Source organism: Podarcis raffonei, chromosome 8 (assembly GCF_027172205.1).
Source record: "Podarcis raffonei isolate rPodRaf1 chromosome 8, rPodRaf1.pri, whole genome shotgun sequence".
Classification (NCBI taxonomy): Eukaryota; Metazoa; Chordata; class Lepidosauria; order Squamata; family Lacertidae; genus Podarcis; species Podarcis raffonei.
The window spans coordinates 93046769-93072001 of record NC_070609.1 but is presented as its reverse complement, the minus strand read 5'-3'; the positions used below and the strand labels follow the sequence as shown (position 1 = coordinate 93072001).

Sequence of the window (25233 nt, the reverse complement as noted above, 5' to 3'; positions counted from 1 at the left end):
CCAGCCCAAAACTCCGGACAAGCTGGGCGAGGGGGCGCATAAAGATTGTCTTCCAAAAACACGGATTTTAACAATGAGTCCTTAGGTGACTGTGGAGGCCAATTATGGACCCACACATCCTTCCGCAGTGGGGACATTGGTTTCCTGGTGGGAGTTGATCACAGTGAGGGTTTGCCAAGTGTGCCTTCCTCTTAGCACGTTTCTCCCTTGTGTCCTGAGTTCGAGTGTCAGCTACAATTCTACATTCTACATAATTGCACAGACTTTCTTCCAATAGTCTAATTCAATTGTAACAACAATTTTGATTTTATCTCCAACTTTTCCTCAGAAAAGTTATTTGCACAGCTCTTTTCATGGGTCTTTGTGAAATGCTATTTTATAACTGCTGCAAGTAAGACAGCGACAACAACGATTCACATATTTTTTATTGTTTTCCTTTCTTTTTTCCCTATAAGCAGATGAAGTCATCAGATATTGACCAGGAATTATTCACAGAAAGCTACTGCAAAGTGTGCAGCGCTCAGCTAATATCAGAATCGCAGCGTGTGGCTCATTACGAGGTAAGAAACATCTGGAGGGCTGCAATACCTCTGGGCAAATATCTCTGATTTTCCACTGCTCAGTGCAAACTTTGTACAATTGCTGTTGTGAATAGGCATTCTCAATGGGCAGCAGGGTGAGAATCTTATTGTTGGATCCACAAAAAGAAAATAAGGACAATGGGTAGGATCCAGAGTAAGGCTGTGCACACAGCATACATTTAAAGCACATGACTTCCACCAAAGAGTCTTGGGAACTGTAGCTTGTTAGGGGTGCTGGGAATGGTAGCTCTTTGAGGGGTAAATTATAGTTCCCAGGATTTTTTTGTGTGGGAAGCATTGTGCTCTAAATGTGTGATGTGTAAGCAGCCTCTGTAAATTGGTCTTAGGTCCCACAGAAATCAATGGGACAAATTATTCATCATGACCTAAGCCCCATTGTTTTCAATGGGAACTAAGGTCACCTAAATTTGGGTGCAGTTCTATGACCCTGGCTCCCAGGAACATGGGAAATCTCAGATATCCTGCTCTGACATTAGAGATTATTTTATCTCTGCTGTGTGTGAGGCTGCAACATCAGAGAATGAGATGCAATGGTGAATTCTAACCTCCTGGGCCAATTGGCATATGAGCAGTGACAAGAGAGCCCAAAGGGGGGGGGTGTGCCCGTGGGGTGCCAGGGGAGGGGTGAGAAATGGCTGGGTGCCAAAGGATCCAAGCCACCCCAGTCTCCTGGCACATCCTTATGCAGCAGGGAAAGTTGGATATTCCTCCTGATTTTTCCTCCAACCTCATTTCTATCCTGCTGGCATTTGGATGTGGATAGTTGAACTGCCTTCCTCCTCGCAGCCAATGCCCATTCATCTGAAAGTGAGCCCCATTAAGCTCAATAGAACTTAAATTGGGTAGCCTGGGATTGTGCTGCAAATTTGGCTCCATCCCTGTATATGCTGGATTGTACAGGGATGTATGTTTAGGGATGGTGAGCATTTAAAGCAATTGGAAAGTTTATTTGTTTGGAAAATTCCATTGCAAAATTTGGAGATGTATGAATTTTGAAGAATAGCTACATTTCATTTCATATTGTTTTGGAAAGTGAAGATTATGTAATTTTGCATTAAGATGTCAACTGAACTGAATATCTCATTCATCCTCAATGGTGTGTCAGATGTTTTCAGCTTTCTATTATAAATGTTAAAAATTCACAGGCTAAACATACATTCAGGGTTTTTGTGTGACTGTCTGCTAAAAGACATGTTAAAGGGTGTTATCAACTGGCTATAAAACATGTAGCAACACACTTCAGACTTCATTGTAATAATACAACTGAGAGCATGTCTGTCCTGATGATCAGCAGGTCATGGCTTGAGCGAGGGGTCCCTGCGAAGTGTGAGCAGTGGGTTTCTATATGTTTTGCTCCTCCTGTTTCCACAAACCTGTCCTGGTCTGCCTGGCAACTTCAGAACAATATGACCAAGAGAAAGTGTTTGGAAGGAGCCCTTAGAATGCTGTATTGATGGTGTCATGTGACCCAGAGGAGAGACTGGTCATTGATGAGTGACACTAATGGAAACAAAAGGGCGTTTGACTGTAGGGGTGACTAATTTGATTCAGTTTGCAATCAAAGGTGAACCGAATTCACACTTTCTGAAATAATGTGTAAACCAGAACAAAACCATCCTTTGAAATGTGCACTTCTATGATTTTCTCAATGCAATTATCCAACCAAGTAATGTGTGTAAAAATGCATATACTAGGGTAAACTGTGGATAAACATCTACATATTGGTGCAAATAGCAGCCAAAAATACATTATATTAGGGGGAAATCACTATGGGAAAAGGTGTGTTTTATGCAAAATTGTATTAAGAAATGGGTATATAAAATGGGATCCTTGTTGGGGAGGGGATATAAATAAATATTAACTATTAGGAGAATTTTGCGCCAAAACGCTGATCATTTTCAACTGACTTTAAAAATAAATCTCATGTGGAAATGCTGAGAACTGAAAACTGACAGAAACCAAAATTGACAGATTTGCCCATCTCTGGTTGATGGTTCTGGGCAGCTGGAATGCAAATCATATCCACCTGTGGCAAAGTGGAATGGTGGTAAGCAGCAGCTTTTTATTGGGTTGGCAGAGAGGCAAGCTGGATGACAGCGGAGGAAGAAGCAGGATTGCTGTGGTTGTGGAACTCGCACCAGCTGCCTGAGTGCTGGCTTCTGCTCCCTGCAGTGCCTGCTCACGCTAATGTTGGGACACCAGCAGCTTGTGACAAAGTCAACTTGCACCTCCTGTTCTCTCTACTCTGAATTGCCCACGAAGGGAAGGGGAAGGGTAAAATACAAATGGGTAGGGGGGGCCTAACTTTTGTAATCACAGCAGAGGCAATAACAGCGGTGTCTGGCTTTCCTTACTGCTAATCACCCAAACTGGTAAAACAAAGGAATGCATGGGGAAAACTGACCTAACAGCTTGTCTTTGTCATAACTGATGCTAATTAATGTAAATTAATGCCACCAACAAACAGACAAAAAGGAGCGATTTCATTTTATAACAATTTTATTGCAGGATATGCTGTTCTCTAACTCAGGGCTGGAATAAGACCTTTAGAGGCCCTAAAGCACTTAAAAGATTTTGGTGCCCCCATATATATCTAATTTTAAATAAGAAACCATAAAATAAAATATTATTTTCCGAAATGAAACAAAACCTACAGTACAGTGGAAAAAATGTTTTTTTTATACTTCCCCTTTATTTATACTTGAAAAATTTCTGTACTTTTCTAATTTCAAAGTGTTTGATCTGATCCTCAAAATTAATCTTATGTAATGCATCTGGTTCTATACTTAGCAGAGGTAAGGAATCCAGCCTGCCTTGTTGCACAGTTGTTCTGCTGGGATTTTTTATATCCTTCAGCTGAGAAAATGAATGCTCAGCTGAGCAATTTGTGACCATTAATGTTAAAAATCCAGCAGTGGAAAATTTCTGTGGGGCCCCCTTCCCTTGATGCCCTAAGCACCTGCTTATTTTGCTTTATAGTTCATCCAGCCCTGCTCTGACTGCAAAGGAAGTATCAAATTCTAAGAGCAACACCTGCTATTCCTGTTTTGGAAGACAGCTAAAGAGAGAGAGAAAGAAAGATACCCTCACCTCCCCACCTGAAACAGACCTGCATCATGGGGACAGTTTAGTGAAGAATGCTATAATCTCACAACCAGTTTTTCTGCTCAAATGCTCTCTGCTGCCAAATCATTGTAAAAAGCACTGATTTGTTTTCATTATCAAGAATAAGCCTAATGACTGCTACCATTTTTGCTGCTCTGCCTGAGCAATGTGGATTTTCTTGGGGGAGGTGTGTGGAAATGGGGGTGGGTTTTTCCTCCACTCAGTGGTGGAATCCACTCCCTATTCCTGCTGGCTCTGTTTTTCACCCACCCACCCTTTCTTTACGCAGATGATGCTAGAGAAACAGCAGAAAGAGTTATCCTGCATCTCAGGGATGCCAACTTGAAAATAGTGGGGGGCCCAGATCACATGATACAGCACACACACACCATTGAAATGGCAATGCCCATCCACCTGGGGGGGGTGACCCTCTCAAATATTTTATTGGGGGGTGAGGGTGATGCATCCTGATCTCAGTCTGGCATCTTGTGGATGAAGAAGTGGACACCCATCTGCTGCTAGCTTCTGATTCAGTTCCAGATCCATTTCATAGAATCATAGCGTTGGAAGGGACCATGAGGGTCATCAAGTCCAACCCCCTGCAATGCAGGAATTTTTGGAAAGCTAGCTCTTTTTAGAGCACACAACTCTGAGATTAAGCGTCTCATGTACTGCCAGCTGAGTTATCCCATCTCTTCACAGCTTGGGACCACAGTGCCTAATGGAAGACCTTCTCCTTCTCCCATAGATACCATGCTGTGTCTACGGATGTCCTCCTCCATGTGCATTTAGGGGGTGGCCTTTTCTGTGGTTTCCCCACAGCTACAGAAGCTTGCTTCTGAAGCACCAGTAGTGAGTGCAAAAGGGTTCTCTGTGCAAAATGGAGGTGGTGGATCCTCACCTGAAGAAATGAAAGCATCTGTTGCCAAGTTTACCAGGAGGGAGAATTTTGTTGAAAAGGCACTTTTGTTCCCACCAGGACTAATAAGTGGCTTTTTATTGGTAGTTTGTAGGGTGGGGGGGAATCAGGTCCAGAGAAAGGCATTTACATTCCCCCTTGCTTCCCCCAGGTAGAAAGTTAGTAATGCCTATTATGGAGGCCATCTATAAAGTGTTCCCTTTCTCCAGCTTGCAAAATTCTCATGCTTTCAGCAGTTGCCTAAAAGGGAAACTCAGTGACAGCACACCTGAGCTCCTCAGCAACGGAGGACAGTGGTTGTATCCAATCCACACCCCTGGGGCAAAGAGATTTGTAAAAAACATAAACAACCAAGTTTTTAAAAATGTGTTGTTTCTAAAGAACAAATAACCTTTTTTAGAAGAGGAAGGTGTTTTCTGCTCCAGCCTGTTGGTAATGTGCTACACCATTTCTGCTCCATTGCAGTTCACCATCTGCCAAAGACTTTACTCGCCTCCCTGTCCACTGTGTCAAATTTCCATAGCTGATGTAATATACGTACTTAATTATGTAAATTACATTGTTATTATCCCACCCCTTTCATTTCAGTGCAAAGAAATGGGCTGCAAATTACATAGAGATGTCATGACACTTTCCCCAGAAAGACAAAATACCAAAAGCAACCCCACCGCCCAAAACTCTGAATCTTGCAAATCGGCAATAACTCCGCAGGGGTGAGCTTCCTGGTATCCTAGATGCACCTTGTCACTCTGAATGGCACCCTGAAGCCCTTCCTCCACCTGATTCCATGGAAGGGTGTTCCCATGGCCTCTGGTGTGTAGGGGAGAAGGACGGTAGAAAAATGTCAAACCAACCTTTGTCAAAAAATCAAAATACATGTGCGTTACTAATCTCCTTCCCAAGATAGGCAGCTAAACTCACAGACTGCTTAACAGGTGGCTGTTGGAAATAATTGGCACATGTCAGGGAAGCATGGATGCCCAAGCAGAATATGTTTGAGAGTTAAAAGAACATTCTGCTTTCTCCACAGTTACCAGCACCTCCTTCTGTAACAAATCCATCCACCTGGTCCCTCTTTCATCCCTTCCCACTCCAATTGGCAAGGGCTGCCTTACTCTCTCTCTTACTTTGTCCCCCAGTGTCGAAAATTCAAATGTACTGATTTTTTAAAAAATGACCTATAAAGTCATTTCTCATATGAAGTGAGGAATAAGTGGCACTCTTACAGTATCAAAAGGAGCCGGACACTTACAGTATTCAAAAAATGGAGCTGTTGGCAATGAGGTTTATCTCTCCCCCCCCCCATTTCTCTATCTGCACTGGTAAAGCTTTGAAATGTGCTTTCATTATTGCCAATGAACTTGCTCTCTGAGAACCAGAGGCTTAACAGAGAACACTTCCTTTTCTCTTCCTCCTCAAGCCATTTCTCAGGAGCATGTTGTGTCTGTGGGGAATGTTCAGGGAGGCAAGAGAGGATATATTGTTTAATGATATTTTTCCTAACTTGCGTTAGCAAGCTCTATATCTTAGCAGTTTCAACATTCCCCTTTAAACACACAGCGGTTTGTTTGTTCCGGGCTCGTTTGAGCCTCTCTATATAAGATTCCTGGTAAGATCCCTTCTTGTCCCTCTTAAAAAGAATATACACGACAAAGTTATTTAAGTCAATATTGTTAAATAGTGGGTAGACATAGCAGACGATGCAGTGATTTCTCCAAAGCAGCTCTTTATTTGTAAGCTGGAACAGAACTGAACAGCAAATAGCTCAGCCAGCCTGCTTTTAAAAGGCAGCCGGCTGTCAACATTGTAGCAACAACAACCCAGGGTTTCCTGCCTTTGATTAGGCCATCAACCTCTGTGTCAGAGATGCAGTTGATGCCAGTGACTTCCAGGCTGAGGGCCTCAAACCAGTCTAGCCCTAGGAGGCTAGGCCGCAGGCCTTCAACCACCACCAGTCGGAGCAGGGCTGAAAAATTCTTGAAAGTGAGCCGGAACCGGCCAACGCCTACCACGGGGATGCATTTCCCTGATAGTCTCTCAAATGTATGCGGTGTGGGCCGAGTTGCCTCTTGGACAGCTTGGGCATGAGTCTTTTGATGGTGCTCCAGGATACGACGGACAAGGCAGACCCGTTGTCAATCTCCATGTCACACGGAGCTCCTTCGATGAGCACGGTGACGTGTAGCTTGCGACGCGTAGGCGAGTCGGTTTGGCCAATCATGGTTCCGGACGGGCAGTGGCGAGATGAGAGCGAAGCAGCTCCCCTTGGCTGACTTGGGGGAAGACTTGGACTTGTGAGATGGCGAGGGGGAGGTGTTGGACGGAGCTGATCAACAGACCTTAGCGATGTGACCCCTCCTGGAACATCACCGACAGATGGTGTCTCTGAACCGACACTTGGCACGGGAATTATTGCCTCCACAGCCGGCACATTCTGATTGGCCCGTGGACTTCTGTTTGAACTTCCCGTGCACCCGCTTTGTCTGGTACACATCATCATCTTCACTGGAGGATCCCTTGTCACTGCTGGCCTCTTCGTGATGCACTGGGACAGGCTTCCTAGCAAGACGTGGGCTACTGGCCTTGCAGATTTCCTGGGCGGAGAGTTCAGCAGCTTCTGAGGCCACGGCCTCCTCAATGGCCTTCTGCAACATTAGGTCTGGCTTGGCGAGGAGACGCCGTTGCAGACTGATGTCCCAGACGATTCGATCCATCAGGGCATCGTCTAAGTCTCGGAATTTGCAGTGCAGCGTGGCCTTCCGGAGAGCGGTGGTGTAGTTGTTAATTGACTCCCCCTCTGCCTGGTTCCGGTGGTAGAACGCATGGCGGGCAGCAATCTTGGACGGCTTTGGCGCATAGTGGTTGTTGAGCTTCTCATGAATTGTGTCCCAGGGCGCTTCATGGACTGCTAAAGGTGCAACCAGTGCTCGGGCCGTCTCGAACAATTCGAGGCCACAAAGGCTGAGGAAGAGGCCTCGCTTACGCGATTCTGACACTGCTGTCAGCACGTTTGCTTGGAGGTAGCAGTCGAACCGAGCGAGGTAAGAGTCCCATGATTCAGAGGCTGGGGTAAACGGCGGTAGATGCACGAGTGAAGCCATGATTCCAATGCCGACCTGGAGGGCGATGGATGGAACACAGTGCTCTAGCCAGAACGGTCAGCTCTGAATTGGTTCTGTTCAGTGATTCCGCTCAGTTATTCTGCTCAGTGAATGTCCAAATCTGGCTGTGCTCTGATGTCCATCGATCCCATCCTCATCGCCAGTGTTAAATAGTGGGTAAAGAGAGGACCCAAATAATTACTGCCCAGTCAGTCTGACATCAATACCAGGGAAGATTCTGGAGCAGATCAATAGATTTTATTGCATTAGCCGTGTGGCCATAGCATGATATACATAGAAATAACAACATAAAATGGGGGTGGGGAGGTAAAGGTAGATATCGTCCTGGGCAAATACTTAAAGGGGAAAAAAAAGAGATAACAGAAGCAACAGGGGATTTAAAACATCGAGTGACCGATAGTACAAAAACAAAAAGATAAAAAAACTGCTGAGGCTGGAGGAGGATCGTTAAAGGGGTCCTTCAGCTCCTCAGATTTGTCCTAGCTCCATTGTCCTTGTACAATAAAGCTACTTGGAACTTCATTCGATTGTGCAGCGTATCGACTGCAGCTGTGGTGTTAAAAAAGAAGTTAGTGCCGCTTTCCTCTTCATCACACTGAGCAGGAAGTTAGCTGTCATCTCGGTAATCCAACAATCAGAGTCCTGCAAAAAAAGGGACACTATCCAGGGCTGGATTGGGAGATGAAGCTTGTTCATGAGAGGAGTTAAAAACCGAGATCTTTCATCTGTCCAGTTGGGACAGAAGAGCATTACATGTTCCATAGTCTCCAGAGCCATGTCATTACAGGTGCATGTTCTGTTTGCGATGGGGACTCTGGAATAACGACCCGACAGAACTGCTGTAGGAAAACAGTTGAGACGGGCACAGGTAAAGGCCCTTCGCTTAGCCTCCGAAGAGATTGTGAAGCAGTATAGAGGGATTCCTTCAGGGGGAGGAATAGCTAGGGCTAGGCCTGAACACGGCCCTCTTGCATCGGCAGCTGTGTTAGAGAAGTCAAGTTGCTGTAGCTTCTTTTTAATTGAAGGTAGGGCCGCCAGACTGATACACTCTAATTTAAGAACAGTTTTGCAATTCAGATTGAAAAGAGAGCGGAGTTTGAGGTTAATTGTAGTTTTCCAAGGGGAATTATGAATATCTCTTAGGATCAGATTGGAAAAACCCCCTCTAATTCGAGCATCCGATGCTAGTAGGTGGGAGCTATAGGAAATGGCTTGACACCATGCTCGTTTTACAATTGAGGGCTGGGCGAACTCAAGTCGTAGGGCTGCACCTGAGACGCATCTCGGGACACCGGAAAGAGATCTCAGAAACATATGAAGTGGGCGATCCAAGTTACCTGATATTGCTGTAGTCCATACTTCACAGCCATATAATAATTTAGGAACAACTTTGGCATTAAATATTTGAATTGCTGCTGGAAGGTGTTTGCCGCCCTTCTGGTGGTAAAATCGGACAATGGCATTGGAGGTCGTGGTTGCGGCGAAAAAGGCAGATTGTAGATGGGTGGTCCAGGAGAGATTATAAGTGAATATTAAGCCTAGATATTTAAAGGCTTTTACCTTTTCTAAGTAGCCACCTGTGATCTTAAGCGGCTCCAGCTTGAGTTTGCGGGAACGAGTGAAGTGAAGGACTTTCGATTTTTTATAATTAATATTAAGAGCTTCCGCCTTACAACAGGCGATAAATGCATTAACTGCATTTGCTAGGTCCGCAGCTGTTCTGGATAAGATGACGGCATCATCTGCATAGAAAAGGGAAGCAACGGGGTGGCCTGCTAAGTGAGGAGGATACTTAGTTGCTAGCTTCAAAGGGGAAATTGCATCATGAAGATAAAGATTAAACAGTAGGGGGGCCAAGAGACAACCTTGTCGGACGCCCTTGGCTGTTGGGAATGGAGTGGTAAGGGAGCCGTTGGGACCACTTCGGACGCAAGCTGTGGTGTTTGAATAAAGGGAAACAATTAGGGAGAGGAGGTGCGGATCAATTCCCAGATGGGCAAGTTTGGACCATAATCTCTGCCTAGGAATGGAATCAAAGGCGGCCTCCAGGTCCATGAAAGCGGCAAATAGGTGGCCTTGCCTTGGTGCAGTGTATTTACTGGCAAGGTGATAAAGAGTTAGACAGTGGTCCATGGTTGATGCTGACTTTCGGAAGCCAATCTGTTCTAGCGGTAGAATGTTCCTCTCCTGGACCCATGAAAGAAGTTCTTCCAGTAATACAGCGGCAAATATTTTCCCCGGAATAGATAATAAACTGATGGGGCGATAGTTCCTAGGGATGTTTGGCTGGCCGCCTTTGAAGATCGGAACTATTATAGCTTCTCTCCAGGAGTCGGGGATGTCTAGGGCGGAGGAGATAGCGGTGAATACAGGAGTCAGCTGTTCGCTCCACCAAAGAGGATCAGTCAGGAAAAGGTCCAACGGGACCATGTCTGGGCCGGGGGCCTTATTCCTTCGCATGGACATTATGATGTTGAAGATGCGAGTTGAGGTAAAGTTTATTGAAGAAGTGGGACTAAGAGAACAGGAACAGAAGTCCGACGGGGGGTGAAAGAGATCTGTAAGATGATTTGGAGAAGCGAAACTGGTTGAATAATAGGCAATCCATTCATCAGCGGAAATCTGGGTAGCTGAATTGAGTGGTGCCGAAGGTCTAACTAAGCGCCAGAAGGAGCGGGAGTCATGCCTCTCTACAGCCGAACGAAGAGTGGACCAAGCCTCAAGGATGTGCTGCTGTTTCTTGCAATGAATCATGTTTCTGTATGTCCTTTTAATATCTATGAGCTTTGCACGGGTTTGGGGGTCGTTGGAAAATTTGATGATTCTGACCATTTTCCTAATTCGCCTTCTTAGGGCTTTACATTCCTTGTCAAACCAAGGTGATTCAGAGAAGAGGCGTTGGTGGATAGGCGAGGTGGTGGTTGTGTAAGTTGTTGAGAAAGCATCAATTAATTTCTGATATTGGTCAGCGGGCAGAATTGGGTCAGAAGGAACAGCAGACATATCAAATGATTTTTGTATGTCCAGGGCAAGAGAGGAACTGAGGCTTGTCCATTTCTTTGTTTTGTATACAGGGTGGCTTTGTGCCGTGGAACTATAGTTTGAGGGGGCTGAAAATGGCTCTATTAGGTTTAACAATAGAGTCAATGGAAGGTGGTCACCACCAAAATATTCAGCCACTTCCATTTTTGTAGAAATTGAAAATAGCTCCGGCGTCAATAAAATGTAGTCGACAACACTGGTTCCCCGGGAAGTGATGCACGTTAACTGCTGCGAAGACAAGGGAGTGATGTTACCATTCGCGATGCAAAGATCGTTTTCCATGGCCAATTGGGCCATCAGCCTCCCCGACGCATTTGTTATAGGATCAAGAGAGCATCTGTTTCCCCAGGGGGGCTGCGGGGGATTGTCCAAGAGTGCTGCAGAAGATAATATATCATCGTCGTTGGGACCTATTCTTGCATTAAAATCGCCTAAGAGGATTTGGGGAAGTCCTGGGTTAGTTGTTTGAAGATCATGGAGCCAAGACGAAAGTTCAGACCACCTTTCATTGCGGTCGAAATCATTGGTTACTGGGGGCAGATATACTGTAGTTATCAACCATGGGCTTTTGGTCTTTGGAAGATGGATCTTTATAGTGAGAAAGTAAGGGGAAGATTTAATTTCCTCGCAAATAGTGAGGGATAAGTTGGTTGAAATAAGACAGGCGAGGCCAACTTGGGGGCGACCCCTGTTGGTTAGTTTACGAGCACAGGAGCTAAAGGAGCAATAATTAGGGAGAGCGATACTTTGTTGGGACCAGGTCTCTTGAAGGCACACAATGTCAAAAGAAGAGATGAAGTTTATTGCCTCAGGATCCTTTTGCTTTGACGCCCAGCCGTTAACATTCCAGGAGACAATTTTAAGGCTCTGGGATGCATTGGATGCGTCTTTAAAGGAAGGAACTGCTTTTGCTTGATTTGTGAGTGAGGATTGAGTCTGTTTATACCTAATGATGTCGGATTTCCACGGAGATAGGGAGCCGGCTGGTGTTTGCCTCTGGTCTGATCTTTGTCAATTATTTCCCAAGGTGCTTTTAGCGATTACTCTTTTATGAGCCGGCCCATTGCTCTCCATACATGGCAGACTAGCCAAGTGTTCTATAGTTTCGGCTGTTAAGTGTTGAATACTGACATTAGTGGTCACCGGGCCTTTGAAGTGTGTTATCTCTTTCCGTAAGTATTCTTCCGGTACCTGATTATGGCCTAATTCTGCCTCGTCTAGGTACCTCAGCTTGTCCCAAGAGCCTGGTGAGTTCACCTTAGGGATGGTTCTCCTTGTTGGAGGTGGTGTAGTGTTCTCTTCAGTGTGCTGGGCTTCCTTGATTGGAGGTAGGTTAATCTCAGCCACCGTCTGAAGGTAACGTGGCCGACAGGCCGCTGGGTTTTGTTCTTGTATAGGGTTCAAATTATAGGAAGTCTGGTCCTTATTGTGGGCGTCCACATTAATTTCCTTATCTATATCTCTCCCAGCCAGCTTAACCCTTAGCAAGTCTAGTCTTTCCAATATTTCAGTCCGTATTGGAGATGGAAAATGGCAAAATTGCCTAATTAGGGAATTTTCTTTCACGGAGAAAAGGTCCTCATCTTCATTCTCTTGAGATTGCAGGTCTTGCAGGTGAGCATCTTTCCTTTTTAGTTTTTGAGGCTCTTGTTTCTGGAGACCAGGCCAGGTTCTGGGAGGTTGTTTCTCCTTACTAGGGTTTGCATGCTTAGTTTCCAGAAGGGGATTCGGTGGAGCCTTGTTTTCAAACAAGCAGATCATTAAGCAAACAGTCTGTGAGCACCTAGAAAGGAATGCTGTGATCACCAATAGTCAGCATGGATTTCTGAAAAATAAGTCATGTCAGACGAACCTGATCTCGTTTTTTGACAGAATTACAAGCCTGGTAGATGAAGGGAACGCAGTGGATGTAGCCTACCTTGATTTCAGCAAGGCATTTGACAAGGTGCCCCATGATATTCTTGTAAAGAAGCTGGTAAAATGCGGTCTTGACTAAGCTACCACTCAGTGGATTTGTAACTGGCTGACTGACCGAACCCAAAGGGTGATCATCAATGGTTCCTTTTCATCCTGGAGAAGAGTGACTAGTGGGGTGCCACAGGGTTCTGTCTTGGGCCCAGTCTTATTCAACATCTTTATCAACGACTTTGATGATGGACTCAAGGGCATCCTGATCAAATTTGCAGATGACACCAAACTGGGAGGGGTGGCTAACACCCCAGAGGACAGGATCACACTTCAAAACGACCTTGACAGATTAGAGAACTGGGCCAAAACAAACAAGATGAATTTTAACAGGGAGAAATGTAAAGTATTGCACTTGGGCAAAAAAAATGAGAGGCACAAATACAAGATGGGTGACACCTGGCTTGAGAGCACTACATGTGAAAAGGATCTAGGAGTCTTGGTTGACCACAAACTTGACATGAGCCAACAGTGTGACGCGGCAGCTAAAAAAGCCAATGCAATTCTGGGCTGCATCAATAGGAGTGTAGCATCTAGATCAAGGGAAGTAATAGTGCCACTGTATTCTGCTCTGGTCAGACCTCACCTGGAGTACTGTGTCCAGTTCTGGGCGCCACAGTTCAAGAAGGACACTGACAAACTGGAACGTGTCCAGAGGAGGGCAACCAAAATGGTCAAAGGCCTGGAAACGATGCCTTATGAGGAACGGCTAAGGGAGCTGGGCATGTTTAGCCTGGAGAAGAGGAGGTTAAGGGGTGATATGATAGCCATGTTCAAATATATAAAAGGATGTCACATAGAGGAGGGAGAAAGGTTGTTTTCTGCTGCTCCAGAGAAGCGGACACGGAGCAATGGATCCAAACTGCAGGAAAGAAGATTCCACCTAAACATTAGGAAGAACTTCCTGACAGTAAGAGCTGTTCGACAGTGGAATTTGCTGCCAAGGATTGTGGTGGAGTCTCCTTCTTTGGAGGTCTTTAAGCAGAGGCTTGACAACCATATGTCAGGAGTGCTCTGATAGTGTTTCCTGCTTGGCAGGGGGTTGGACTCGATGGCCCTTGTGGTCTTCCAACTCTATGATTCTATGATTCTATGATTCTATGATAAGCAGACGATGCAGTGATTTCTCCAAAGCAGCTCTTTATTTGTAAGCTGTAACAGAACTGAACAGCAAACAGCTCAGCCGGCCTGCTTTTATAGGCAGCCGGCTGTCAACATTGTAGCAACAACAACCCAGGGTTTCCCGCCTAAAGTAACTGACGTGTACCTGAGTGAAAACTATATACACGATACTCCTGGGGGCCAGGGTGAGAACTTCAATACATAACAAATATAAAAGTAGTTTACTGACAATCATTCAGTTCACAGTTAGATCCCTGAAGGCAGACTTATGTTACAAAACTATATACACATGTAGAACTATCCCATAAGGGAGTTAGTTCCAAGTCAGCAGTCACCTCTGCTAACACATGGGAAAGTAAAATGGAGAAGAAGAGAGCCAAAGAAGAACATGTGCTCCTTCTTGCCCAGATTAGGCCACATCCACATCTAGTCACGTGCAGAGAGAGTTCGGTCCCAGCTCAGGAGTAAACAGGAAGTTTTCTCCTGGCTTGTACAATAATAATAATAATAATAATAATTTATTATTTATACCCCGCCCATCTGGCTGAGTTTCCCCAGCCACTCTGGGCGGCTCCCAATCAGTGTTAAAAACAGTACAGCGTTACATATTAAAAACTTCCCTGAACAGGGCTGCCTTAAGATGTCTTCTGAATGTCAGGTAATTATTTATCTCTTTGACATCTGATGGGAGGGCGTTCCACAGGGCGGGCGCCACTACCGAGAAGGCCCTCTGTCTGGTTCCCTGTAGCCTCACTTCTCGCAATGAGGGAGCCGCCAGAAGGCCCTCGGCGCTGGATCTCAGTGTCCGGGCTGAACGATGGGGGTGGAGACGCTCCTTCAGGTATACAGGACCGAGGCCGTTTAGGGCTTTAAAGGTCAGCACCAACACTTTGAATCGTGCTCGGAAACGTACTAGGAGCCAATGCAGATCTCTCAGAACCGGTGTTATGTGGTCCCGGCGGCCACTCCCAGTCACCAGTCTAGCTGCCGCATTCTGGATTAATTGCAGTTTCCGGGTCACCTTCAAAGGTAGCCCCACGTAGAGCGCGTTGCAGTAGTCCAAGCGTGAGATAACTAGAGCATGCACCACTCTGGCGAGACAGTTCGTGGGCAGGTAGGGTCTTAGCCTGCGTACCAGGTGGAGCTGGTAGACAGCTGCCCTGGACACAGAGTTAACCTGCACCTCCATGGACAGCTGTGAGTCCAAAATGACTCCCAGGCTGCGCACCTGGTCCTTCAGGGGCACAGTTACCCCATTCAAGACCAGGGAATCCCCCACACCAACCCGCTCCCTGTCCCCCAAAAACAGTACTTCTGTCTTGTCAGGATTCAACCTCAATCTGTTAGCCGCCATCCATCCTCCAACCGCCTCCAGGCACTCACACAGGACCTTCACCGCCTTCACTGGTTCTGATTTAAAGGAGAGGTAGAGCTGGGTGTCATCTGCATACTGATGAACACCCAGTCCAAACCCCCTGATGATCTCTCCCAGCGGCTTCATATAGATATTAAAAAGCATGGGGGAGAGGACAGAACCCTGAGGCACCCCACAAGTGAGAGCCCAGGGGTCTGAACACTCATCCCCCACCACCACTTTCTGGACACGGCCCAGGAGGAAGGAGCGGAACCACTGTATGACAGTGCCCCCAGCTCCCAGCCCCTCTAGACGGTCCAGAAGGACGTTATGGTCGATGGTGTCAAAGGCCGCTGAGAGATCCAGCAGAACTAGGAAACAGCTCTCACCTTTGTCCCTAGCCTGCCGGAGATCATCAACCAGCGCGACCAAGGCAGTTTCAGTCCCATGGTGAGGCCTGAATCCTGATTGGAAGGGATCCAAATGGTCCGTTTCCTCCAGGCGTGCTTGGAGTTGTTCAGCAACCACCCGCTCAATCACCTTGCCCAAGAATGGCAGATTTGAGACTGGGCGATAGTTGGCCAAATTGGCCGGGTCTAAAGATATTTTTTTAAGAAGCGGTTTAATGACCGCCTCTTTCAGCGGGTCTGGGAAGGCTCCCTCACAGAGGGAAGCATTCACCACCCCGCAGAGCCCATCGCCCAGCCCTTCCCGGCTTGCTTTTATCAGCCAGGATGGGCAAGGATCAAGGAGACAGGTGGTCTGTTTCACTTGTCCAAGCAGCCTGTCCACATCCTCGGAGGTAACAGATTGGAATTGATCCCATGTAACAGGACCAGACAGAACTCTAGCACTCTCCCGCCCTGGCCCTGCTCCCACGGTGGAGTCTACCTCCTTCTGAATCTGAGCGATTTTATCTGCAAAAAACTTTGCAAAAGCATTGCAGGAGATCTTGGGGTCCCTACCAGGCCCTGGTGGTACAGGTGGTTCCGATAGATTGCGAACCACCTGAAAAAGTCTCCTGCTGCTGTTTTCTGCAGATGCAATGGAGGCGGTGAAGAAGGCCCTCTTCGCCGTCGCCATTGCCACTTGGTAGGCTCGACGTTGAGCTCTAACCCGTGTCCGGTCTGATTCAGAATGAGTTTTCCGCCACCGGCGCTCTAGCCGTCTCAACGATTGTTTCATCACCCTCAGCTCCGGGGAAAACCACGGGGCTGTCCGGGCTCCATGCAATCGGAGAGGGCGCTTCGGAGCCAGACAGTCAATAGCCCTGGTTAACTCCGCATTCCAGCGTGCCACCAGGGAATCAGCTGAAAGGCCATCAACTTGGGATAAAGCATCCCCTACCACTCTCTGGAAGCCAATTGGATCCATTAAGTGGCGGGGGCGGACCATCCGAATCGGTCCCACCTCCCTGCAGAGGGGAAGGGTTGCGGAGAAGTCCAGTTGCACCAGGAACAAAGCATCCCCTAGCATGTCCATTCTAGGAATGTTGTACTTGACTGCTATGTGTTTCACATCCCACAGTGTCTTGAACAATGACATGCCTAGCAATATAGGCAAGTTAGAAACCATGGTTGTGAGCTTTTGGGATGGACTTGTCCATCTTAGTGTGCATTTTTGGGGCATTATTTGCCAGAAGGGAAACATAGGAAGGTGTTTTCTGCTCCACCTTGCATTTGTCACACAAATCTATTTGTTGCAAGCTCTTTTCTGCCCCCAAATGTCTTGCTTGGCCTTCTGTCAGAACAAATGTACGAACTGATGAGAGTCCTTTTCATGCATTTAAAAATATATATCAGGGCTTAAATTTGGAAGAGGCAGCATAATTCCCCACCACCACCACACAGGTCATAAAGCATGGCAGTTGCTCCCACAGGAGGCAGGGATGGCCACCGACTTGAATGACTTTAAAAGAGGATTGGACAAATTCTTGGAGGAGGAGAGGGCTTGGTCAGATGGCTTGGTCAGTGGCAGCAATGCCTCTGAATCCGAGTTGCTGGAAACCACAAGAGGGGAGAGGGCTCTTGTGCTTGAATCCTGCTTGCGGCAATCCTACAGGCATCTGGTTGACCACTTGGAAAGCAGGATGCTGGACTAGCTGGGCCATTGGCCAGATCCAGTAGGCTCTTCCTTATGTTCCCGATGCTCACCGGGCATGAGGACTGCAGGAAAGTCTGTACTCATGTGTGGCTGAATGTGGTTACAAACCTCTTCACAATAACGCACAGAGTCATGAGAAGGCTTGTAAGAGTGTCTAGCCAAATACACTGACAAACCTGCTTCAGATGAGCGGTGGGCCAGGAATTTCTCCCATGTAGACTTCATTGAAACAATGCTGCCAGCCATTTCTAGGGGGCTTGCACCAGGAGACTGCTTGGTGGATTGTGCCCCATGGGTCAGATCTATCTGTCTCCCTCTCTGACGGTCTGATTGGTGCCTAGAGACTGCCATCTAGGGCAACTGCCTTCATTGCCTTTTAGTAGGGCCAGAATGGATTCTGGTCATAATTTGTCAACAATCCTGCAGATATTATAGTCATATTCATTTTCTAAAGGCAAATGCAATGAGGAGCTGACAAAAGAATCAGAATGTTTCCTGCAAATCTTTGCTTCTGACCTGACATGCAACAACACGCTGCCCTTGTGGGACATCTCTTTGTGACAGCCGTCCTCCTCCTCCTCCTCCTGCTTGTCTCTGGGAATAATGACAATTGGATTTCATCTCTCATCCACATGAAAAGCTGTAGGAAATATCTCTAACCTAGAAGGCTTTAAAGAAACGACGAGGTTGCCTGGGGATTTGGAATGACATGTGCTTGGTATGCAGGCAGGAACTTTTATTTATTTAAGCATTTATATTCCACTTTCCCTCCAAGGAGGGTGCACACGATTCTTCCCTTCTCCATTTTATCCACAACAACACTGTGAGGGAAGTTAGGCTGAGAGGCAGTGACTGGCCCCAAATCTCCCTAGGGCTGGATGGAGATTTGTATCAGATCACCCAGGCCCCCATCCTGCACTCCAAAGACTGTTTCACACTGGCTCAACATAGGAAGCTTATGCTGAGTCAGACCAGTGGTCTATTGCTCAGTATTGGCTACACTGAGAAAATCCTGGTGCCAGTACTAACGGCAGCTGCCATATCTTTGCCTGGATTGGCTCTTGGGGATCATGTGACATTCCCTCCAACATTTCTCCAATGAAAATAGGGACATCCTAAGGAAAACTAGGACATTCCGAGATCAAATCAGAAACCAGGAGAAGCTTCTCTAAATTAGGGACATCCCTGGAAAATAGGGACACTTTCGAGGGTTTGATGTGGCACTTCCACCAGGAGGATTTGGGGCTAGGGTGCAAATGTCCTTTATCTGGGAACTTTGGCACAGCAGGGACATCTCTTGAGCACCCCCAAGTACCCATTTTTTAAAAAAACTGAAGGCACCATGGGCTGAGAACTTTGTGCCACCCCAAGCCCACTAGTATCTCGTATCAACCATTCTCTCCTTTATTTGGGATGTGGTCTCTCTGCAAGTATGTCTGAAGGCTACTGTTGTAACCGAAGAACCAAAAATAAAGAAGATTTCAGGAGGGAGGAAGACAGGCAAAAGCATTATCTTCCAAACAAGGACAGGGCCTAAGAGAATTTGAAATTCACTGCCATTATGTAGAAAAATGCCTGAGAGCAGAAGCATTGAATAACAGGTAGGTAAGCTGTGGACATCAAGCTCCATGTGGCCCTTTGTCTATTATTATTATTATTATTATTATTATTATTATTATTATTATTATTATTTATTATTATTATTATGTTTCATTTCTGTAGTGTTTTATATTTGTAAGAAAAAATAAAAAGTGGTTTAACAGCACACTAAAACATTGAATAAAACAATCCAGAGTAGAAGATTGTTGAAGAATGTCAAATATAAAGTATACATTCAAAACAATATGGCTAACAGGAAACTAAAACATTATCTTAAAGATTTCAAGACACAGTATTACGAAGGAGGTCAGCTACAGAATGCACATTTAGCATAGTGAATTTAACCAAATAAATCTCCTGAATGTTTCAAAAGACAACATTACTAAATGAAGTCAGATATAAAATGCACATTTAAAACAGCATAATTAACATGAGAATAAAATATTATCATAAGAAGAGAACGTCTCTGCTGCTGCTGCTGCCAGTCCTGACCAGGGTAGTTCATGGTGGTGGGTGGAAGCTGAGGGTTGCTCCACACTTAGCTTTTGCACTCCTTTTTCCAGGCAGAGGTCTGCCCTTGAATGCACCATGTCTGAGCATTTAGTTATTTATTTGTTTTGCCCCAAACTTTCTCTGCAAGAACCCACTCTTTAAAGCTGAATCGGAGCGAACATCAATTCAGGTTTCCATGGATTTACATTTACTCCAATTGAGCTTTAAAGAGCATATTTTCATGGGGAAATTGCAGGCTGTGCCTGGAAAGAGCAGAGCAAAGGTAAGTGCAGATAAGCCCTCAGGTTCCATGACCTGGGTCTGCAATAAGAGGCAGCCAAGATGGTCTCAAAGTCATATGGGTGGCCTGGTATGGGGGAGGATGTGGCAGAAAGAGGAAAAGGGGGTGGAAGAAAGTGAGAGAGCGTCTGGCAGAGAGAAAGAAGCAGATAGCAGAGGAGGGCCAGAAAGCGTGAGGAAGAAAATGTTCCGGGGGGGGGGGGGAGGAATGTAGAAATGGGAGCATCCCGACTACTTTTGACCTTGGCTCCACTTGCCTCCAGTCCGGCCCCCAGGGGGTTACTCCAGAGTGGGAGGAGAATTTCAGGATGGTGTGTTTTAGGATGGTGTACATAAAACTTGAAAACCTGCCATACAATATTAACAAACATAGAGAGTCTGTGTACTGGTCCAGTAAACGCTTCTGCTGTGCCACCAGCAACAGTTCTGTTTGCAGAGCTTTAATTAAGTCCAGTGCAGAGATTCTTGTTGCAGTACAAGCTTCAAAGTCTCAGCAGCAAAGAAATAACGACACAGGGAAGCCTGTCTTTCCAAAGACAGGTTTATTGCAGAAAGATAACAGAAACACCTCTGGAGCTTTCAGACATTTTGCTTCACGCCCCACAGGCAGAGAAAACAAACACTCTTTATATACTGAGCAACTTAACAACTTAACAAGCTTGACTACTTAAAGTCACATGACATTGCTAACTTGCCAGCGTCTTAGGTTTCACACCCTAACACCCCCTCTCGCTGGCAATACAAAAACAAAATTACTTCAGACCCATTTATTCACAAAAGTTTTCATGCCGCTGAAACCCAAGCGTTTTTGTAAAACCATCAGCTTGATTTTCATGACTGGGACAGTAATTTAATTTAACAATTCCTGCTTTTACCGTTTGACAAACATTTTGAAAGCGGATATCCAAATGTTTTGTACGACCTTTAAACTGCCCATTTTGTGCTAACTTAAGACACGGTTGATTATCACCCCATACAGTGATTGGAGTGATGGCCTTTTCATACATCTCTTGTGCCAAGCATTTGTAAAATTCTAGATCTCTACATAACTCAGATAAGGCACAGAACTCAGCTTCTGTTGACGACAAAGCAATCAGGTTCTGTTTCTTGGATCTCCACCCAATCAGAAAGTTACCAAATTTTATTACACAGCCAGACACTGATTTTCTATCCTTTAAATTTGCCCAATCACTATCTGCCCAACAAGCAATCTGTGCTTGTCCTTCAGAAGATAATTCAAGGCAAAAATCTTTGGTGTATTGTAAATATCTTAACACTCTTTGAATTCCTTTCCATGCATTTACACTAGGTATTGAAGCTTCTCTGCTGAGTAAGTTAACAGCGTAAGCAATATCTGGTCTACTCCATTGCGAAAGATGAAGTAAGCTTCCCAGTGCTGACTGAAAGATTTCAGCACGCTTGAATTCAGCACTATCCTTGAACTCATTGTCTTTTACAAAACCCATTTCCATTGGTGTTCTAACACCTGCACACTCCGTCATGCCAAACCTTTTCAACATTTGCAATATCTTGCCTTTTTGATTCAGTAGAAAACTGCCATTTTTGGTCCTAACACCAAGATAGACCTTCACATCACCAAGATTCTTAACTTTGAAGTGTTTATTTAACTCTTTGGCTATTTTTTTTACTTGTTCTTGTGTCTTTGAAGTATAAATCAGGTCATCTACATAAACAAGCAAAGATTCTTGAGCATCTCCTGAACCTCTGAAATATAAGCAATTGTCAGCCTTGCTCCTGCTAAAACCAATGCCTACCAAAACGTCATTCAAACACTCATTCCAATTATGAGCAGATTGCTTGAGTCCATAAATAGATTTATGTAGTTTCCATACCTGATTTGATTTACCAACTTTCAATCCCGGCGGTAGCTCCATATAGAGCTCTTCAGCCAAGTCTGAATGAAGATAAGCTGTAGAGACATCAAATTGATTCACTTTGAACCCTTTTTGAGCAGCAACTGCTAATAGTGCCCGTAGGGTTTCACTCCCTGAAGTGGGTGCATAGACTTCGGAATAATGTAACCCCTTTCTTTGCGTAAAACCTCGAGCTACAAGCCTTGCTTTGTACTCTGGTTTCCCCATCGCTGTTGTCTTTATCCTGTACACCCACCTACAACTTACTGCCTTGGTACCTTCTGGCAGTTTGGTGATGGAAAACACACCCAGTTCTTTCATAGAATTCAACTCTTTTTGCATGGCCTCACGCCACCTACTGGCCTCCTCCTGGGGTAATTGCTCAACCTCCTCAAAACTTTCAGGTTCGCAATTTGCCAAACCAGCCCAAACACTAATAGCTTGGTACCTTTCAGGAGGTTTACCTTTGTTGGTACGCTTGGAACGCCTTAACAGTTCCTGCGATGTTCCTTCAGTTTCCCCCTCTGACCCAGAATCACTAGTCGTCACCTATTTGTCACTAGTAGTTGAAGAACTTTCTGATTCTGACTTTACACGTCTCTCTTGCTGTACAGGTGAACTTTTAGAGCTAGAAGATTCTGACTTTACAGACTTGGGTGAACTAGACGATTTCTCACCCTCGTCCTCAGACTCAAATTCCTCAGCCTGTTCTGGAACTAATACCTGCCCGGGGGCCTGAGTTTCATTGTTACTGTTCACCACATCAAATAGTATGTCAGGATTTCCATGAATTTTATTCCAACCATCCTGTTCACAAAATTCCGCACTTCTGCTGATTGTGATTTTCGTTTGATTGCCTTCTACATTCACAAATCTCCAACCTTTTGTGTTTGCTTGATAACCACAGAAAAACATTTCTTTAGATCTAGGATCGCCTTTCCTACGTTGTGCCCTAGGCACCAGCACATAAGCACGACATCCAAAAACTCTTAGATGATCAATTTTTGGTTTTTTCCCAAATAGCATGAAGTAAGGAGTGTTGCCTACTGTGCTATTGTACACTGTTAAAAGTATAATTCGCATACAGTGCAGCCTCAGCCCAAAAATGCTGTGGAAGTCCAGAATCAAACAGCAAAGCAGCAATGGCTTCCTGTAATGTTCGAAATTTTCTTTCGGCAACTGCATTCTCCTGTGGTGAATAGGGATTGGTAAGTCTATGAACTATACCTTTCCTTTTTAACCACGTCTCCAGCGTGTGGTTCACATATTCCCCACCACGATCTGATTGTATTTTACATACCCTGGTGTCAAATTTACATTCGACTTCTTCAATCCAATCCATCAGGATGGAAGCTGCTTGTGATTTTTCTTTCAGAAAGAAAACCCAACTAGCCCTTGAAAAATCATCCACCAAAATTTGCATAAATCTCACATCTCCAAGCAATTTGACTGGCATAGGGCCACGCACGTCTGTGTGCACAAGTTCAAAGGGTTTTTTGCTTACTCTATCAGATCTAGGATAGTTACATGTCTTAACCTTAGCATGTTTACAAGCACAACAATCCAGAAAATTTGGACAGGGTTTAATGTTACACTCCTCAGCTAAATCTGGCATCTTGCTTACATACTTAAAGCATATATGAGCTAACCTTCTGTGTAGTAGATGTGCACAACCTGTATGAGGAGCCTTATTTACACACTTAGCTTGCGCTTCACCTGTTGAACATCTACCTGCTGCTAACTGCTCTTCATCCAAAACAAAAAGCCCATCCTCACAGGGAATTTTAACTAGCTCCTTCCCCTGTTTCGAAATGGTGCACACATCATTTTCAAACTCAACCTTAAAACCACTTTTTACCAGGCATGACACACTCAAAAGTCCATTCTTCATTCCTGGAAGAACAAAAACAGGAAGGTTAGTTTCCAAACAGTTAACATAAATTGTGCCTTTAAGGTTCATTTCTCGTGTACTATTGTCTGCTATAGTCACAGTTTTTGCAACTGGCAATGTCTTGCAGTTCATCAAGCTGCCACTAGATGTCGCTGGAACTAAACTGTGACTTGCTCCACTGTCAATTATCCACTTCAAGGTTTGTTGGCTCCTTTTAGGACTCTGTTGTGCTGCCATTGCAGATAGTCCCTTATCAGCACCTGCTCCCCCTCTGGATTGTTGATTCTTGTAATTCTCACGTCGTCTTCCCCTGTAGCTCCGGAAACTGGCCTTGGACTGTTGAAATTCCTGTTGCTTTTCTGGACACTTTGCTATCAAATGAAACCTGCTGCCACATCGAAATCATGACTTGCTGGCCATAGCAGACACTTGTGAGGCTTCCTTACAGCTCTGCCTGCTAGTTCCCCCACACTGGGAATTATCTGAACATCCAACCCTTGGGGTATTTGAATTATCAATACGTTTTCGATGATGTTGATATTCTTGCTCACACAATCTACCAGTCACATAATTCATATTCAGCTGGTCCTCTGGCAAAACTTGTAAAGTTAGTACTAAGTTTTCAAACCCTGCATGCAGGCTGCTAAGCAGAGTATAAACTTTAATATTTTCAGGAAAATTCACACCTAGAGATGACAGTCGGTTGAAATACTCAGTCATCTGTGACGTGTGTTCAACCACACTATCCCCTGGCTTCAGTTTCAACTCATACAAAGCACGTATAATGTTCACCTTCTCTCCGGGCGTGGCTCTATGGTGAATTCGCCTAAGAGCTTCCCAAATTTCAAATGCAGACCTTAAATTTTCCACATGAGGTAATTGGGAATCGTCTATCGATACCATCAACATGCATCTAGCTTTAGTGTCCATTTTATCATGTTCCCTGTTCTGAGCATGTGCAGCAGCCTGTTGCTCTGCTGTGGCATCTGCTGCAACAGCCACAAACGGCTTTCGCCTCTGTACATAGTCAGCCCACACTTCTTTGGCTTCCAACCAGACTTGAGCCCTCTTAGACCACTGCACGTAATTAGCAGAGTTCAACTTTGTAAAGGGAACCTGGAAATTTTCCACTGCCATTCTTGGGGTCTGCTGCTACTCCCTCTGTGTGCCCTTGCTTCTCTTTCCCCTTGGGATTTGTTTTACTCACTTTTCAGACGCCTCCAGCCTCCTCTGAAGCCTTTTAAACTTTTTCCCTCCGTCTCTTCACTAGCAACCTACCACCGTCCTCTGTTTTCATTAACAAAACAAAAACACAACGGGAGGTCAAGCTAGCCTTTTGCAGCTAATGAAGATGTAAATCTTCACTTACGCAGCTCTCTCAACTTTCTGCAGCCTCTCAGTTCCTTTAAGAGCTGGATTTACGACCAAGCCGGTCTTCTCTCATCCGAAAGCTGCTTTCACTTTCTCTGCACACAATACAGCTGTAGAAACGTAGAAGGAGCCATAAGCTAAGAGAGTCTGTGTACTGGTCCAGTAAACGCTTCCGCTGCGCCACCAGCAACAGTTCTCTTTGCAGAGCTTTAATTAAGTCCAGTGCAGAGATTCTTGTTGCATTACAAGCTTCAAAGTCTCAGCAGCAAAGAAATAACGACACAGGGAAGCCTGTCTTTCCAAAGACAGGTTTATTGCAGAAAGATAACAGAAACACCTCCGGAGCTTTCAGACATTTTGCGTCATGCCCCA

General features: G+C 45.3%; 1 protein-coding gene across 6 annotated transcripts in view; it reads left to right on the top strand.

Moving 5' to 3' along the window:
* Positions 1 to 25233, top strand: part of ZMAT4 (zinc finger matrin-type 4) — a 300023-nt gene that overhangs the window by 111802 nt on the left and 162988 nt on the right. For 5 of the 6 annotated variants that reach the window (XM_053401632.1, XM_053401633.1, XM_053401629.1 and 2 more), the window contains exon 2: positions 459 to 560. In XM_053401632.1, the coding sequence (XP_053257607.1) occupies positions 459 to 560 (102 nt within the window). Of the gene's footprint in view, positions 1 to 455; positions 561 to 25233 lie in introns of all 6 variants that reach the window. The other variant, XM_053401628.1, reaches the window with a different exon arrangement.